At 39.3% G+C, this 16,772-nt stretch overlaps 1 protein-coding gene across 4 annotated transcripts in view; it reads left to right on the top strand.

Annotated features, from left to right (window-relative positions):
* RASA3 (RAS p21 protein activator 3) overlaps positions 1-16,772 on the top strand; it is a 134,624-nt gene that overhangs the window by 103,388 nt on the left and 14,464 nt on the right. For all 4 annotated transcript variants that reach the window (XR_005826501.1, XR_005826502.1, XM_040584610.1 and 1 more), the window contains exons 8-17: positions 3,751-3,830; positions 7,845-7,949; positions 8,453-8,609; positions 9,452-9,600; positions 11,555-11,669; positions 12,558-12,632; positions 13,144-13,267; positions 14,439-14,545; positions 15,156-15,233; positions 16,181-16,258. Coding sequence is in view for 2 of the 4 variants with exons in the window: in XM_040584610.1 (XP_040440544.1) it covers positions 3,751-3,830; positions 7,845-7,949; positions 8,453-8,609; positions 9,452-9,600; positions 11,555-11,669; positions 12,558-12,632; positions 13,144-13,267; positions 14,439-14,545; positions 15,156-15,233; positions 16,181-16,258 (1,068 nt within the window). In the remaining 2 variants the exon portion in view is untranslated. The remainder of the gene's footprint in view (positions 1-3,750; positions 3,831-7,844; positions 7,950-8,452; positions 8,610-9,451; positions 9,601-11,554; positions 11,670-12,557; positions 12,633-13,143; positions 13,268-14,438; positions 14,546-15,155; positions 15,234-16,180; positions 16,259-16,772) is intronic.

The following is a 16,772-nucleotide window of genomic DNA, read 5'->3' as shown; positions in this document are numbered from 1 at the left end:
TTTATTTAATACAGAGCATTTTCAACAAGTCCAGTTAAGACAAAGTATAACTTTTATGAAGGTGCTTATTTTGGTTCCTTCTGGCAAGACTAGCTGTAATTGTGGTGTGTCCATACACATATGTGCATGTGTTCACAATTTGGATACCTCTTGAAACTTTTCATTCTGCCTTCTGAAGTATGTGTATCTTTCTCTTTTCTTTTTCTCTTAGTCCCAGTCTATGCTTAACTGTTCTATTTCAAGAGACACCTCAAGAACGTATCTGGCATAACAAGAGTTGATGAAAAGCCAGAGTAGTACAGTGCAGTTGGCATATCATCAAAAAGCCCTTTCTACTCGTACAGCTTGCATCATTCGGGTCACATTTGCATTAGAAATTGTTGCTGGCATAGGGGTGGCACCTGGGGTGTGGTTTCTTGAATCAGTTCAGGGGCACAGGCAGCCACATCTGGAAGGAGAGCTGGGTAGAGAGGAGCCATGCAAGTGCTGTTGCACGGTGCGGATCTGAAGTGCACACACCGTTCTTGGCAGTGCCAGTGCGGGGCTTATTGCTGTCTTCCACCTTCTTCTACAAATGACCGTCTCTTTGCCTAGAAGCTGATATTTGTACCAACTAATCTAAAGTCTGTCATACCAACAGAAATGTGCTCTTGTTTATGTCATATATTTGGATTTTGAGGAACAGATGTTGCAAGTTCTTTACTGGTAGGAGCACTTTCTCACTGCCCAAAGGGGTGGAAACCCTGAGGTTTGGCCAGGATAGCTAAGGTAATCTTTCCTCTGCTAACCCAGCATGTCTCTTCCTAGGATATAACTTCCTTGCAGTGTTAACTTTAGGTAGTAGTGAGCCTTTGAGCCTCCTTGCCTGACTCCATGAGACTCTGTGGAGGTGCTGCATGGCCATCATTGGTGGGGGAGAGATCCCATGGTACTGAATGGTGAAACTGCATCAAGGTGTCAGTGTGTTTACTCAGGGCTGCCCAGGATTTCAGTCCATTACCTGACCCAGAGCTGCAGCCTTTGGCAGTGACACAAGAGTGATGCTGTATGTAAATAAACTAAAATGGGCTTCCTTATTCTTAACATAGTCAGTTCTGGAGGCATCTTTCAGTGAAAGCTTTTTAATGAGAATGTAATTCAGGAATTCAGACTGTAAACCGTAAAACTTCACCTGTCTGATTTCTTAGCCTTCTGTGTACTGCAGAAATAGCAAACATTTGGTATTTAAACACTGAACTTGCCAGGTGGTGCCATGCTGGGAGTTGAAGGAGAGAAATAGAAAGCATCTTCCAGCTGGAATCGTGGAGGGGGCTGGAGGCTTGCTTAGCTTGCCTTTATGATGAGAGGTGGGTTGCATGCAAGTATCTCAGCGGAAGCAAAGCCTGAACTCAAGCCCATGCCCCAGTTGTTACGCTAACTCAGAGCACAATGTTTTCTGTGTGGTTAAGAGTAGAGCTTGGGAAATATCTGAATCAGCCAGAACTCTGAAACATAAACATTACCCTTGGTGCAGACAGAGCCATCACAGATTTATGTCATTCTGAGAGTAGTTAGTACATATCAGGCCAAATGCCTCCAAGGAGCAAGGTTCAGTAGAACTTTTATGACTGGGAGATACATTCACTAATGAGACATGGGCAGACCTGTGGCTGGTGTATGCTGACAGACTGCTCTTATTCCTGTGGAGCTGCGGATTCATGCTGTTGACAGCAATGTCACTTACTGCTTCCAAACAGCTTCATCAGCTTTCCTGCACTCTGCTAGCACAGCGATTGGCCATGCCTCCAAGGAAGAAGCTGATCTGTAAAAGGCAGTGAATGGGTGCTTTCCTTTCTACAACGAAAAAATCACAGATTTAATTTTCGAAATGGAGAATAGTTTATCATTGGTTTGGGAGATCTAAGGGCTTATTTAAGGGATGCTATGAGGGAAACTTGTACCTGAATGGTTAGGAGCCATTTTCACCACCATTCCAGCTGCAGTGTGGTGTGCGGGCTTGGAATTCTGTATGCAGCTACAGGGAAACGGCCACCTTATGGGAGCTGAAGATGGTAATGCTGGGGACCTGTTTGCCAACTGGCATGTGCTGAAAAATAATGAGCAGCTGATAAACGGCTTGCCAGCTTTGCCTAAAGAAAGGGACAGCAGAGCAGAGTTGTGCCCACTTTTTTGTAAAATGGTATGTGGCAGCTAGTTCAGCACTGTGGACTGGGAGTTCCCTCATCTACAGTTCCATCCTTGGAATGGATGGACTTCATAAGCCATCTTTTTAGGAATACCACTCTTGAGCTGTATTAATCTGCACACTAAGCAGTCATACAGGTGAACAGAGAGACCTCGTGCATGCAAACTCCAGCAAAACTTCTCAGGAAAGTGTTACTTAAAAGGTATGTGTCATAAGTTACACCTATGCTATAATTTCAACAACTTGTGTTACATAAAATACTTAAAAGTTTGCTTCCTTATGAAAAATTACACCATTAGCTTCACAACGGTAGTAGAAAATGTTTTCAGTTACGTAGCTTAATTTCTTGAAGCCACACTGAAGACTGTTGCAAGGGTAGAGTGAGAAAATTTGTGTTGAGCTACAGAAGTTGTGGGCTGTATTTAAACCTGCCATGCTCTTAGGCTTACAGATGCATTTGATTCAGTTAGTCTGGAGGGTTTTGTCTCCAGTGCTGCTAGTACCTGTTAGTTTTATGTGTTGCCTTGAAAATGGTGCCTGCCTTAGACATACACAAACACAGAAGGCTCTTTATCCCATATTAGAAGATTCTTTTCCGATTCCTCTCCACTTGTGCAGCTGTTATCTTCGCCTCCCTTGTTTGTACCATCTGCATCTGACGTACAATATACAACCGAGAAGTCAAGTTTACAATAAAAGCCAGTTTCTGCGAGTGGGAAGTATTAAGCCACAAGCGTATATAAACCTACAGTAAAGTTCAGCTTCTGTGTGCAACCAAGAGCTGAACCCACACATCATACATACTTGCATTTGATCAGTTCCTGATGTGGTTTCAGCTGGGTGGGGTAACCTTTTTCTCAAGTTTCTGATACACTGTACAAAAATAAAACCATCAAAGTATTTTTAAAATCATGCTAGAAAATACATTTTAAGAAATGTTTGCACAAAACCTTTGCTATTTATCAGTCTTGTAAATATGACTGGTGAACTGTGCCCCTGGTTCTATGTTTTGATATGTGTAACATAGGATAGCATCTCTTGGACAATTGATCTGCTTAGTATTTTTTTGTATGGGCATGGGCAGGATATCAAGACAGGCAGAACATGCCAATTTTAATTGGATCCACTGTAAAATGTTCTTAAGGGTGGTTTTGGTTCCCCACCCCCTGCTTCAGGGTGCCTCAGGGCATCTGTTGTACAGCTGTATTTAAAACCCAATTATTAATTGCCCTTTTATTTCCCTAGATGGATTATAAAAGTGATACTCCTTTCCATGATTTTTTTCTTGTTAATGTAAACTGAAAGTACTGTAGTAATATTAAAGATGTCCTTTCTCTGAAAGAAAATATGGAGTATGTAGTTACTCTTGTGTATGATTGTGTAACCACCACTTTTGTATAGTCAGGAATCTGTTTAATCAACATGTTTATTCACATGCATGAATGTTTTCAGAATCAGGACTGAAGTCACTGCTAATAGTAAAAGGCTGTGATCTTCCACAGCTTTGTACATTGGAATGCTTCTGTATCAGATCAAGCTGTTAAAAGTTTCCTCCTTTTTATTAGGTTACAAGACCCAGTAGCTACAACAAGAAATCTCATTTTGATATTGAAGATGTTGATGAAGTTGACAAAATGGAGATTAGGTAATACAAAACACTTTATACTAGTAAGTTGTCTTCCAAAGTTGTGTAACTTTGTAGTAGACTCAGTGTTCAAATGGCAAGCATGGTTTTACTGTTCATAAATCAGAATGAGTTTTTGTCATTATATTGGTGTGTTCATTTACCTCCACTGTTCTGTAGATCGTATCTGACTACATATGATGGTTCTGCTGTGGGAGAGGTCCTTATTATTTTCCTTCGTATCCTATATACACTGTGTGTATACTAACGTGCGTTTGTCATTAAGTACAGCCTTTTATGTCTGGGCTCCCCTTTCCTCCCCACCTCAGTTTCCCAAGTTTGCCCAGAAACTCTGTGATGCTCTCAGTTAGCGTGTTTTATTTTATCACTTAATTTTAGCAACCCATATAAGGTCCTTCTTCCCTGAAGGGAAACTCTTGAACTCAGAGTTTTTCTGCAGCAGAGTAGTTTCTCTTCTCTTTTGCCTGCCAGACTTTAACCTCTTCTTGCAAGACTGGGTATGATAAATATGAAATCCATTGCACAGGAAAGAAGCAACTCTGATTTCAAAAACAAACCAACCTCACCCCCTGCCACCCACAGAGTACTTTCGGAAACCTGCTGAGGTCTGTCAACAGTGTCTGTAGGGACAGATGAATAGAAGGAGTGGATAGGAAACAGAAGGAGGTGCAAAACCTAAAGGTATCACATGCGTCATACCATCACATACATTGAAACTTAGAGACTGAAGTAAGCCATCTGGTGATCTGGATGCACTATAGCTGTATCTGCATCAGGTGGTGAGAAATTTCCCTTTCCTTTATGCTAGGATTTGGAGGAAGAAAAGTTGAGGGAGAATGGTGGCAACCCCTTCCTCCCCAGATTCTTCCTGCCATTAGAGAGGCAGTGAGAACTTACCTCCCGAAACATTCCCTGGTCTGTAAGGAAAGGAGGGGAGACCAGGAAGTGGGAACAATATTCCCAGCAAGCAAGGTGCATCTGTGTTTATGAATGAATGGATGAGGGCTGTTCTAATTTGATGGTCAACTGCTGGTTCACATAGCCTGTTAGTGTAGTATCACAGCACTACAAGACTGTTAATGAATTTGTGTTTGCCGTGGCGCTGTGAGACAGGAAAGGAAAACTATTCATATGTGAGAGAGATGTGAGCTGTACTCTGTTTCCCTGAGAACATCTGCATCAGGCAGAGCAAAGGTAGCTGGTTTAAGGGCAACCCATGGCTAATTTATAGGAGGGAAAACAAAGACCCAGGTTCAATGCTAGTCTGCTGTGGTGGTGTCAGTGTTGCAGCACAGCAGATGACCTAGTCCCAGGGCCAGACTAGATTTCTGCAAAACTTTGCATGGTGTAGGCAGGTATGAAGTAACATGTCCCATATCCCATGGAATGTATGTGATGGAATGGGCAACTGAACAGTGTCTGTGGAGTCCCAGTCTAGTCTTTGTACGCGGGATGCCCAGCCATGAACTGATTTTAAATGAAAGCTAGGATACTGTGATTGTTTTGTGACTCTGAAAGGGGACCATAGATGTTGGTGGGCAGTGGTTACACATTGCTTAATATTTTAGTTGATGCTTATTTTGTACTGCTGGACTAAATGAAATTATATGGTTATTTTACTTCCCAAGTATACTTTCTGAACAAATTCTGGACGGCAATGATAATTTATGTGGAACTGAGCTTCAGCAAAGTCTTCCATTCCTTAAAACCAACACATCGCAGTGTGGTAAAGATGAATAATTTGTGAGGAGGCTTACAAAATAGTTGGGAAAAGATTAAGCACTCTAAATAATAGAGAAAAGCAGATCAAGTGTTAGTCTTGGTTGGGCAAACTCTGCTCAGAGGTTTTGTCCCCTATAGGACAGAGTGTTTTTGTTTCCATCTCAGGTTCCCCTTCCACCCCCGCTCACTTCCTCCAGTCGGTTTAGTCAGTTAGATTGCCCCCGTGCCCTCTGGACGGATCATACAATTTATGGGTTTTGGGGTTTGTTTTCTTTTTCTCTCCTGAGAAAAATACCATTCCACAGGGTAAAGAGGAGACTTAGTCTCTCATGGTTTCTCTCTAAAGCTATGAAAGTTTCTCTTTCTGAGTGGGTGTAGGAAGTTGCAGGCAGGGCATATCAACACTTAGGGACCAGATGTTCTGGTGCATTCATTGTTTCTCCTCCCCCTCTCTGCTGTTTCTTTCTTTCTGTGACTACAGTCTGACTGGTTTCAGAATAACACTTGCCATAACTTTGCCTTTTAAAAAGCTCAGGAAATGGTAATCTTCTAGTCCCTGAAGTTTGTGTATTATGATTTTTAAAATTCTGCTTATGATTTGTACTCCAAGTGCACAAAACAATAATTTCAGAATTTGCATGCATGCTTTGTTTACTGTGTAGTGTGAGATCTACCTTGGGTAGTTAGTTCCTCTCCTACAGGTCCTTTGCACTGTTTTTTCCTGTAACTTAAGTTGCTGTTGGGGAGCACCCTTTGGCTGCATATGTTTGAAGGAGTTATTGATCGTGGGCATCTTGAAAGAATTTGGATAAAATAGAAAAAAAATTGCTTGTAAATATTTGGTAAATGGTAAGTTTTACTATGTATAAATAAATTTCTCAAAGGATTCTTCTCCTCCTGAAGCTGCTGTTAGCTATCTGAATTAGTTGGCAAGATAGTAGCCAACCAGATATTGGTAAGGGAGAGAGGAGGCTCGCTTTTCAGAGTTTTTTCCTTTTGGGGAATTCTTGCCCTGCAGAAATACTGTCAAAATATCAGTTTGAAGAACTTTACCCAGCAGGCATGCAGTGTGATCTGATGGTATATCTAGTGTATGAAACTTGATGCATAAGACACTGTTGCAAGGCTCAGAGGACTTAACAGTGACATCCTCTGCGCTTGCATAAGGTAGGATAAACCTTTAACAGGACTATCAACATCCATTCCTTGACAAGCCTAGTGTGACTTGCTTGAGACTAGGAAGGTTGTGTACGCATGTCCATGGTAGGATGGCTTTGCGCCTTCTCCAAATTCAAGTTGCTCTTCTAAAACTCTTCATTATTTGAAAACCTATTATTTGAAAACCTGTGTCCCATATATCTTTTTTTTTCCCCCCTCCCAAAGGTTTAAGGTGCATTCTGACTATCACTTAGCTGCAAAATTCTCAGCTGAGCTTGTTTTAAAATAAAAATGCCTCTCGGGGGAAACCTCAAAATATATACAGAAACAACTACCTTGGAGTTTGAAACCCTTGCTTCAAGATGGGTGTTGTAGCGTTTATCTACAAATGCCAGGTTAGACACCAGTACTTCTGCTTTGAGTCTCAGTGCAGTTGGTTTACATCCTAATGTTAAAGAGCATGTGAAAAGGAAGAAAGTATCATCTAGAAATACATACCAGAACTTCCCAAACACGAAGGACTGAGTGCCAGAAATTGTGTAGGCATCAGTCAATACACAGATTACATGGAGTGGTAGAGCTGTCCTAAGGTTTTGAGTACCTGTACAGGAGTAGTTTAGGTGCAAGAAATTTGTAGGCCCGACACGGTGAATCTTCCCAGGAGCTGCAGCACTGGGAGGGACTGAGCAGACGTTCAGCCTAACTCTGTAAAGCTGCTGCTTAGCTGCTAGTAATCCCAAATTAGACTGGGACTGACAGCATGGGGTCCTTCAGTATCTCTGCATTTTTTGCCCTGGTATGCATTTTACCTGTACTTTTCCATTTTCTGGGATAGCCAAGCAGTCGTGGATCTTTACCAACCATGGAAACAGTACGGATTAGGGAAAGGTACTTTAGGTGATTTTATTTTTTATTTTCCCCACTGATGTTTCATGGAGGCAAGTTGCAAGGATCCAGAAATCTAAGGTAAGGTTGTCTCTTTACTGTTTGGAAACCACTGTTGTACAGTTTCAAGACTTTTTAACTCCCAGCCTTGAGGGGAAAAAACAAACAAATTGAAAACAAGGTTGGGATTATTTGGTTTAAATTTTTTATTTATTATTAACCTTTTTAAATTATTTGTTTTTATTACAGAGTTGATCTTTGGAATGCTAGTAACTTGAAGTTTGGAGACGAGTTTCTAGGAGAACTGAGACTCCCTTTGAAATTTCTCCGACAGTCTAGTTCTTACGAAGCATGGTATTTGACATTTTTCTTTTGGAGAATAAGTAGAAACATATGTCTGCTTGAAGACTTAAGAGTAATTACTGCTATGTGATAAAGTTTAAATGGATTTAATTTGTATCTGTTTTTGTAAGCAAGCCAAAGTAATCTTAGCAAATGTAAGAACAAGAAATTTTGATAATGTGATTAGAGATTTCAGTCTGCCTCTGTATTGCATGTGGGAGTTTTAATACGTTGGCTTTATGATATTTACTGCAGTTCATAGCAGTGCTGTAGTTTTAGTGTGTGGGTTTTTAATCATAGCTACATAAATCTTTATGATCAGAACTTCCCATGTTGCAGATGGTGCAAAATAGACTGGCAAACTTAATTAAAAGCCTGATTCAGAACTCTCAATAATTCAGTACATGTATATATAAAGTATTGCATGTATCTGTACATTTATTATATGTTTATGTGTAGCCTGAGATAATGTTGTGTTTCAGCACAAACTTTCTGTCTTATTTTTTGCATATCAGGTATTTCCTGCAGCCCAGAGATAATGGTAACAAGTCATTGAAACCTGATGACCTTGGCTCCTTAAGATTAAACGTGGTTTACACAGAGGACCATGTTTTTTCCTCAGACTATTACAGTCCACTTAGAGACATCCTGCTAAAATCTGCAGATGTGGAGGTAATTTGCTTGCCCTACTTGTTGTTTACCTGCAGATCATCCTCACAGGGGTCTCTAAATATTTGTCACTATCATGCTGGCACAGTGGTTGTGTAATTACCAGAGACTTCAGTTTCTTCCTTTTCAGACTTGAGGGCTTTGTTAAGCTCTGCATATCCCTGGTGCTTGTTTTCAGTCCTTGCAGAGAAGATCTTTATCTGCATGCAGTATGGTGGGTGAAGGCACACCCAGGAACCAGTGGTTTTGGCAGCAGCCTATTCTCCGTGGCTTTCTAATTTTACATGTGAAAATGCAAAGTAAACTTCAGTTTGATCAATCGATTTTTCCTTTACTGGAGAGGAGTAATAGGTTTACTTGCATAATTCAAAAAAACAAAAACAAACCCAAACCAAGAATTGCTCCTGAAACGTCAAAGGGTTGAACTATGTGTGCCATTATATGTACTTTTAGCACTTGTAACAGTGCTTTTATTTTTTCAGTACAAGCACTGGGTTCTGTACTTACTGTGGCTTGAAATTGAGAAGGGTTTGAGTTCTTCCTCTTCACTTGCTTCCCGGGCAACAGTGACACTCAGTGAAAAGACAGCTATTATAAAACGGGGGGAGGGCCGGGGCAGGGGACTGAACTGTGATAGTTTTTAAATTGCTGCCCTCTTGCGATCAGAACTTACAGCCAACGAGAACTGGAACGTAACACCCACCCAGGTTATGTGCAGGCATATTTGGGTAACTGGCCATTGCAACTGTTGTGTGGGGTTCTGCATTAAGGAGCTAATGGGAAGAGAAAGAAAGGATGCATGTTCTGGAAAGATCTCTAAGTTTTTATTTGTTTCCACTGTTCAGCCTGTTTCAGCATCAGCTGCACACATTTTAGGTGAAGTTTGCAGAGAAAAACAGGAAGCAGCCATACCTCTTGTCAGGCTTTTCTTACACTATGGCAGAATTGTGCCTTTCATAAGTGCCATTGCGAATGCTGAAGTGAAGAGAACTCAGTAAGTACCAAAAAAGAAATTTCTATCAAACATACCTACTCTGCATTGGCTAGTGTTGGGATCCTCCACTCAATTTCTGGAATTATATGTAATTTCAAATGGCAATGGTGGAGTTGTTCCTGTTCCTGCCAGCTGAGTGGCAGAGTTCTTTATAAATGCTTTTCACTGCTCTGTTCTGGCGAGTTTAATTTTAGGAGGAATTCCCATGTTTTGTTGAATACACTTGCAAGACTATTGTAAGGTCTGAAAGGAGGGATTTTCAGTCTTCTCAGTCTTAATTATATTTGATCCTGCATCACCTTCAACTGTTCATATGAAATCATTTCAGCTTTATAGTGTGCTAATAAATCATCTAGTGCTGAATAGAAGTGTTTGTTGAATTTGTTCAAAACAGAAAGCAAGTTTCTTCCTAATCATGAATATTTAAGGCAAGCTGTGTGCCTAATCTTTCCAGTTAGAGCGCTAAGGAACAAAGATGGGATTGGATCTGGCAGTGGATAGCAGAAAACAGTTGTTTTTTCCTGGTCACTTCTTAAAAGTCCCTTTTTTGACTTATTGGTGGCCTGGCAGTTTAGTAGTGTGAGATGTATTATTCATGCCAGGCAGGTCCTAAAGAACATTTGTTGCCACAAACCTTGTGGCTATGTAGTCTTGCTCTTGACTGACAGTAGAAGAGACAATTGGGAGTGAAGGGGAATGACAGATACTGACTCCAAAGTAACAGCTTCCTCAGCGCAAAATAAAAAGTCTTTGTGTGGGGTGGCTTTTTTCAGAGAGAGGGATAGAGTGTTTTCCTTCCTATAGGCAGGTGTATTTTCTCCGTGTTGCAGGTTGCATAAAACAGGTTGGTTGCTGCAGTGTGAGGAAATTTGCTGCTCCCTAGTCAGTCATGTCTCTGTGATAAAACAGCAAAGATGGTGTTTGTTTTCAGGGCTTTCTGGCATTTGTAACAGGCAGTGAGCTTACTTTTTTGTGAAACAAAATGATAAAACCAGCAAAAGGAATTCATCCTGTTATTCGCAGCTTGTAAACAGGTAAAACTGTAGTAAGCTATAAACAACAGAAAAGACGTTCTTGTGTGTACAAGAACAAGCAAATAACTTCATATCCAAGTTTGATCTGCTGTCAGTAAGCACAGGTTTTGATCATAAGGGTTGTAGATGAGATTGTTGATTAGGTACCTATCTGCATAACGGTAATTACTATACAGGGAATTGCAGGTACAAGATTAATATGGAATTACTTGCATTCTCAAAATGCAAGTAATACTAAAAAGAAAAAGTATACACAATAGTGCAGCTAGCTAAAGCTTAAGGAATTACAGTGGCCATATGTCTAGTACAAGAAGAATTCTGTGCAAGTGGCTTTTCAGAAAAACGTGAGAGTCTGCATGCCATCAGCTATCCACACAGTACTCAGGGTGGAATTGGGATCTGCACTGTTATCACAGGACAGTGCTGTAAGTCGCTTTAAAAAGATTGCTATGTCATTGGACCTCGTGTTTTCGTCTCCCTCCCAGCTTACAAGTACTTATTCTGTAGAAGATAGTAGGTCACGTGTGATGTCCAGTGTTGTTGTGAGACTAAAATCACTGCCTCCTTCGCTTACTCAATGCTGTTCAATAGCACGTGAAAAAAGGCACATTTCCCCCCTTTTTACATTGTAAACCTCTTTGATTTGAGCCTGCATGTTGCTGTCTGTTTGGATGGTACACTGAGCACACTGTGCTAACACAAAGAAGAAAACGTGTAGTCCTGGATTTACCGTGACTACTGCTTTTGTGGAAGGCCACTAAATGCTATGTGACTGCAGTTCATGGCAGGCTGGTGTCAAAGAGAGTTTTTGCTTGTGCGTTCAAACCCAGATTTCTGTCACCTTTCACTGCTCCGTTTATTTCCATATATTAGCAGTTCATTACAAAGAAACTAAATTACGGAAAATTGTTCACTTCCAGAGATCCAAACACCATTTTCAGAGGAAACTCATTAACTTCCAAGTGCATTGACGAGACAATGAAACTGGCAGGGATGCATTATCTGCAAGTTACACTAAAGCCAATTATAGATGAGGTAAGAGCAGTTTAGACTGATTATTTGATAAAATGTCATTGTAGAAGGCCTTCAGGGAATGGATACTGTTTATTCCTTCCCATTTAAAGATGACTTTGTAGGAATAATGCTTAGGAGCCTGTTTCTACATTAAAGTCCTGTGTGTTAGTTTAGCCACAGCTGAGTCATGCAATTCGGAAACGGTTGGACTGTATGAAAAGAAAAGGAAAGTTTCCATTTATTTCACTAAATTACTCTGTTTTAAAAAAACTAACATTTATTGGTTTTGAGAAATAAGTAAAGTAATAACTTAAATGAGTAAAGAATATATACAGCAGAAAGTTGCTGGGAAGCTATAAGTAATACATAATAAGTAATCCCGTGGGTATAAAGGAATAAAATTGTTTTTAGATAACTGTGAATGTGAAGCATGTATTTGTCACAATGGTTTATTATCTATCCAGTCCAGAATGGTGGGTGTGGGTATTTTAGTGCAGTAATTGGGCACTACTTTCAGACCACAGACTTCCTTTAAATGATTTGACAGTTTCTTTAGCTGTTGTTTTAATGTTTCATAAGAAAATGGCAAGTTTTTAAAGAATACAGATATACTTTCAAAGTTTGCTGGTTTAGCAAAATAGGACTTTTCTTGAACAGCTTTGTTTGGGAGAATCTAAAGGACGGCTCTTCATTTCAGTTGAAGGAAAGAGTAGAGCAAATTAGTGCTACTTTTTGGGAAAAAAAACCCAATGTAATTCACCTTTGATGCTTTGTCAAAAGAGGAAAATATGATTTATAAAGTTGGCTTTTGCCTTCTACCTCAAAAAACTTAACAAATTATGCTTTTTGCAAAACTCTTTCTGCTTGAAGGTAAACTAATGTATTGTTCACTGTATTTTTTTTTTCTAGATCTGCCAGGGCCATAAACCTTGTGAAATTGATCCTGTGAAATTAAAAGATGGTGAAAACCTGGAAAATAACAGGGTATGCATTAGATTTGGAAGATACAATATCTGTTTACACTATCAAGTTTAACTGAGGTCCTCAGTTTGACATTGCAAATAATTTTGTCATTCCTTAGAATACATTGAAAGCTTTCTTAACACCGCAAACTGTTGTAATTATTTTACAACAGCTTTACATTATGCTTAATATAATAATGTATAATATTAATCACCTCTCCCCCGACCCCTGAGGATGAGGATAACTTAGCCAGTGGATCTAATGGAGACATAGAAAATGGTGCTACGAAAAGGAATGCTGTGCCATACAGCCATATCACTTGATGTTTGGTTTTGATAGGAATATTTTTACTCTTGTACTTGAATCTGTGCATTTGCCAAGGAGAGTATAGTGTGAGATTGTTTTGCAAGTATATCATGTTGAAAGTGAGAATCTTTTATTGATGCCACAGGCCGTGAATAAAACCAGGAACAGTACCACTTTCCACAGCAGAAAATTATACTAATTTTGTCATTATTATTGCATTTTTTAGGAGAATCTGAGACAATATGTTGATCGCATTTTTGCTGTAATTACAAAATCGGGTGTAAGCTGCCCTACAGTGATGTGCGATATTTTCTTTTCATTGAGAGAATCAGCTGCCAAACGTTTTCAAGGTGAGTTTCTAGATAGTGTTTTGTTTTACATCACTAATAGCTTTTAAGTGTAGGTGTTGTCTAGCAGTCTGCACAGTCCATGATGTATGTAGTAATTGAACAGTAGCATATCCAAAACGCCATTTGGAGTGTGTATTAATGCTTTTTTTTCCTTGGTTATTCATTCCATAAAGAACATGTATTGTATGAGTTTTCTTTAAACATCTTTCAGAGGAAAACAGTATTTTAAGAGTGTTATGATTGTATATATTTATGGTTTCAATATTTGCAAAGCATACTCGGTTTTCAAATGTTCAGGTTTTTGTAATGGCTCATTCTGAAGGCTCCATGCAGCTGAATCATTTTCTGCTCATACTTTACCTGTAATAAAGGCCAGTCTGTAAGTTACTGGAGTTATTGCAAGCTCATTGCCCAAGGAGGCCCGTGTGATGCAGAGTTTTTCTGTATGTCAAGAGATAGTTCTTCCTGAAAACAACTTTCCCAAAAGTTGTTTTGGATCTGTGAGAATAAGCAGGCAATATAAACCGGGAATTGAGCAAAACAAGCAACCTGTATATTTTCTTGAAGGGAAGCATATTACAATAAGGAAGTTTTAGAGCGAGTAATACAAGTCCAGCTTTTGAACAGTTACTTCACAGTAGAGAAGCTTAAGCAGAAAGCCATTGATTGTGCGGTTATTCTCTTTTATTTTATGTAAAAAAAAAAAAAAAAAATCTATTTCCTGTAACTGCCAACTGGCATAGATATATTAAGAGTCTGTACAGCACTTGTGCTCAGGGCTATAACTAGATAACTGAGAGCTGGCCTCTGTGCTGAACATTTCATAAACCATGTAAATTATTCATCATTACTTGCATAGATGGAATAGTAGATGTTTGCATGAAATTCCCTGTGTGGTAGAAAAGTGAATGATGTTCTCCTTGTAGCCTGTGTTATGAATTCACTTCTTTAAAAGGCTGTCATTGACATTTCCTTGGTTTATGCTGGCTGATCTCTGGTTCCAAATCCTGCGTTATCAGTTAATCCTGTAACTCGCAAATATATACATTTTCAGTACATGCTTGAGTTAGCTTTCTGAAGGCATTTAATAATTTCAGAAGGTTTTTAACAAGGATTGGTGAAATGCTGAGTAGAGGTCTTTTTTTTCTTTTTTTTTTTTTTTTTTTAATAGGTGACCTAGATGTGAGGTATACAGCTGTCAGCAGCTTTATTTTCCTGAGATTCTTTGCCCCTGCCATTCTTTCTCCCAACCTCTTTCAGCTTACACCACACCATCCAGTAAGTACTGTATCGCTTTTTTCTAGCTATGTATATGGTTTTGTCACCATAGTCTTGTCTATCAAGGTTCTTTCTTCAATTCTTTTAATAGCCTTTAGGAGTACCTTTGTTAGTTAGAAGATCTGCTGTGTCTATCTTGGATATAAACATATGTTGAATGACTGTGTGTGGGAGGAACAGTGAAATTTAAGGACAAACAAGGCAGATGATCTAAGATGCTGTGGAAAAGATGGTCACTGCTTCGTTTTTGCCACATGACATTAATGCTGGATTGATTGTCAGCAACGCTAGAAATGTTTTGGGTGTTAAGCAACTATCCAAGACTTTTAGTAGTTGTTCTTATTGGGAATGGGGAGGATCCGGACAGTCTTCAAGATAGAAATCTCTGGTTTTGTTCTGCAAGTGATTGCCCTTGGTTCTCTGGAGAGCAATAGGGCAGCTGTGAAGCATGATGGCTTAAGAGTCAAAAGCCTTTAAATTTTTTTTTTTTCCTGTAGTGTTTTATTGGGTCTTTCCTACTTTTATGTTACTTTAAAAAAAAAATTTAGTTTACCTTACTCTATTCCATATGTTAAATTGCTAGTCTATATAATATTGTTCTCTTTCCTAGGATCCGCAGACTTCTCGAACTTTGACACTTATCTCTAAAACCATTCAAACTTTAGGCAGTCTATCAAAATCTAAATCTGTAAGTATGCCATTTTCATTTAAAGGCTTAATTTAGGAAAGTGGTTGTGGGGTTTTTTTATAAATCTTTATTACTGATTGTAATTAAGCCTTTAAAATGCTTGAGTTGCACCAGGCTTATGCAAAACTGGTTATGTTTGCTTTGATTATAAGCCTCTCATGCTTACAGGAGAACTAAATCTGCCTTAATCCGAACTAGATTTCGGTAAAGCAAAATTGTGTGACCAACCTAGAAGTCTGTTCCAGGTCTTTTCGTTCCTTTCTTCTGGAAGAAAGATTGTGATCAGGAAAACCCGTGAAGTTCTCTGCTTGTCTCTGATATATGATAGCAGCTCTGCCGGGCTTTACAGACTGTCTCAATGTTTTAAAGCTCAGCTGAGAAGAATCTCCCAGTAAGGGGATGGGCTATGCTTGTCTTTTAATACCAGTTCAGTTTTCTGCCAGTCAGTGGTGAGATTAGATCTAGATGCCCACGCACTGGATGTTTGATTGAAATAAAACTTGTGTACCTAAGGCACCACACTGCTGTATCTGGTGATAATTTGGGGTCGCTGGTGGTCTGGCTAGGATTCACACAGGCAACTGGAGATTAATCTGTACCACAAATCCTTCAAGACAATAGAATTCCTTCTCTCACACGTTTTGTCAGCTTCTTTTAGGACCAAGATTAAAAGTCAAAGCAGAAGTCTGAACCTTTGGAAGAATGCATTATTAACTGTGGTAACTGAACATTGAAATGCATTCTACTACCTTTCCGAAATAAAAATTCAGTACTACTGAATGTGTGCTGTACAACATGAAAGTAGTGCTTTGCTTATTTTACCTCTGCCCAGGAAAAAAACCACCCTTTTATCTGCAATGGCTTGCTTCATGGCCTACTGCTGTTCACAATAATATTTTCTGTATAAACTGGATTATAATATGCATGATTTTGACTTTGTATTTCAGGCCAATTTCAAGGAATCCTACATGGCTACTTTCTATGACTATTTTAATGAGCAGAAATATGCCGATGCAGTAAAAAATGTGAGTAATGCATGTGACTCTTCTGAAAATCCTGCTGTGTTGTGAAGCTGATGCTTGGAATCTTAGAATGTAATACATACTGTCTGTAAACCAGGAAGCATGTGCTGGAAAAAGCAGACTTCTGATAACTGTAATATTAAGAAAGTTTTATCAAGTTATGTGCATGTCAGTAGTAGAATTTCTTTGGATTTACTTCTACTTAATAATTAGCTTGGATTAACAAGCTGCTGCTTAGAGCTTGAGACATGTGCGTGCTTCACAGGATGCTGCAGACCTGTGACAAAAATTGCTTAGTCCAAAAGGAAGTGAAAGATACATTAAACAAAGGAGAAGCACAAGAAGTGTTGGTCATCTGCAGTTTTTCTGCTTAAGAGCATTTGTGCTATTTTTAGTTCCTCAGGCTTCTGCCATTACCTTCTGTTTAACTACTCTTACCATACTTTCTTGTAGCTCTGTGTTGTACAAATGTTAAAAATTTTAATTTGGGCAGTCCAGTCCTGTCATTTTTACCTCT

This window comes from Falco naumanni, chromosome 2, assembly GCF_017639655.2.
Source record: "Falco naumanni isolate bFalNau1 chromosome 2, bFalNau1.pat, whole genome shotgun sequence".
In the NCBI taxonomy this organism is placed as follows: domain Eukaryota; kingdom Metazoa; phylum Chordata; class Aves; order Falconiformes; family Falconidae; genus Falco; species Falco naumanni.
This window is presented reverse-complemented; position numbering and strand designations above follow the sequence as displayed.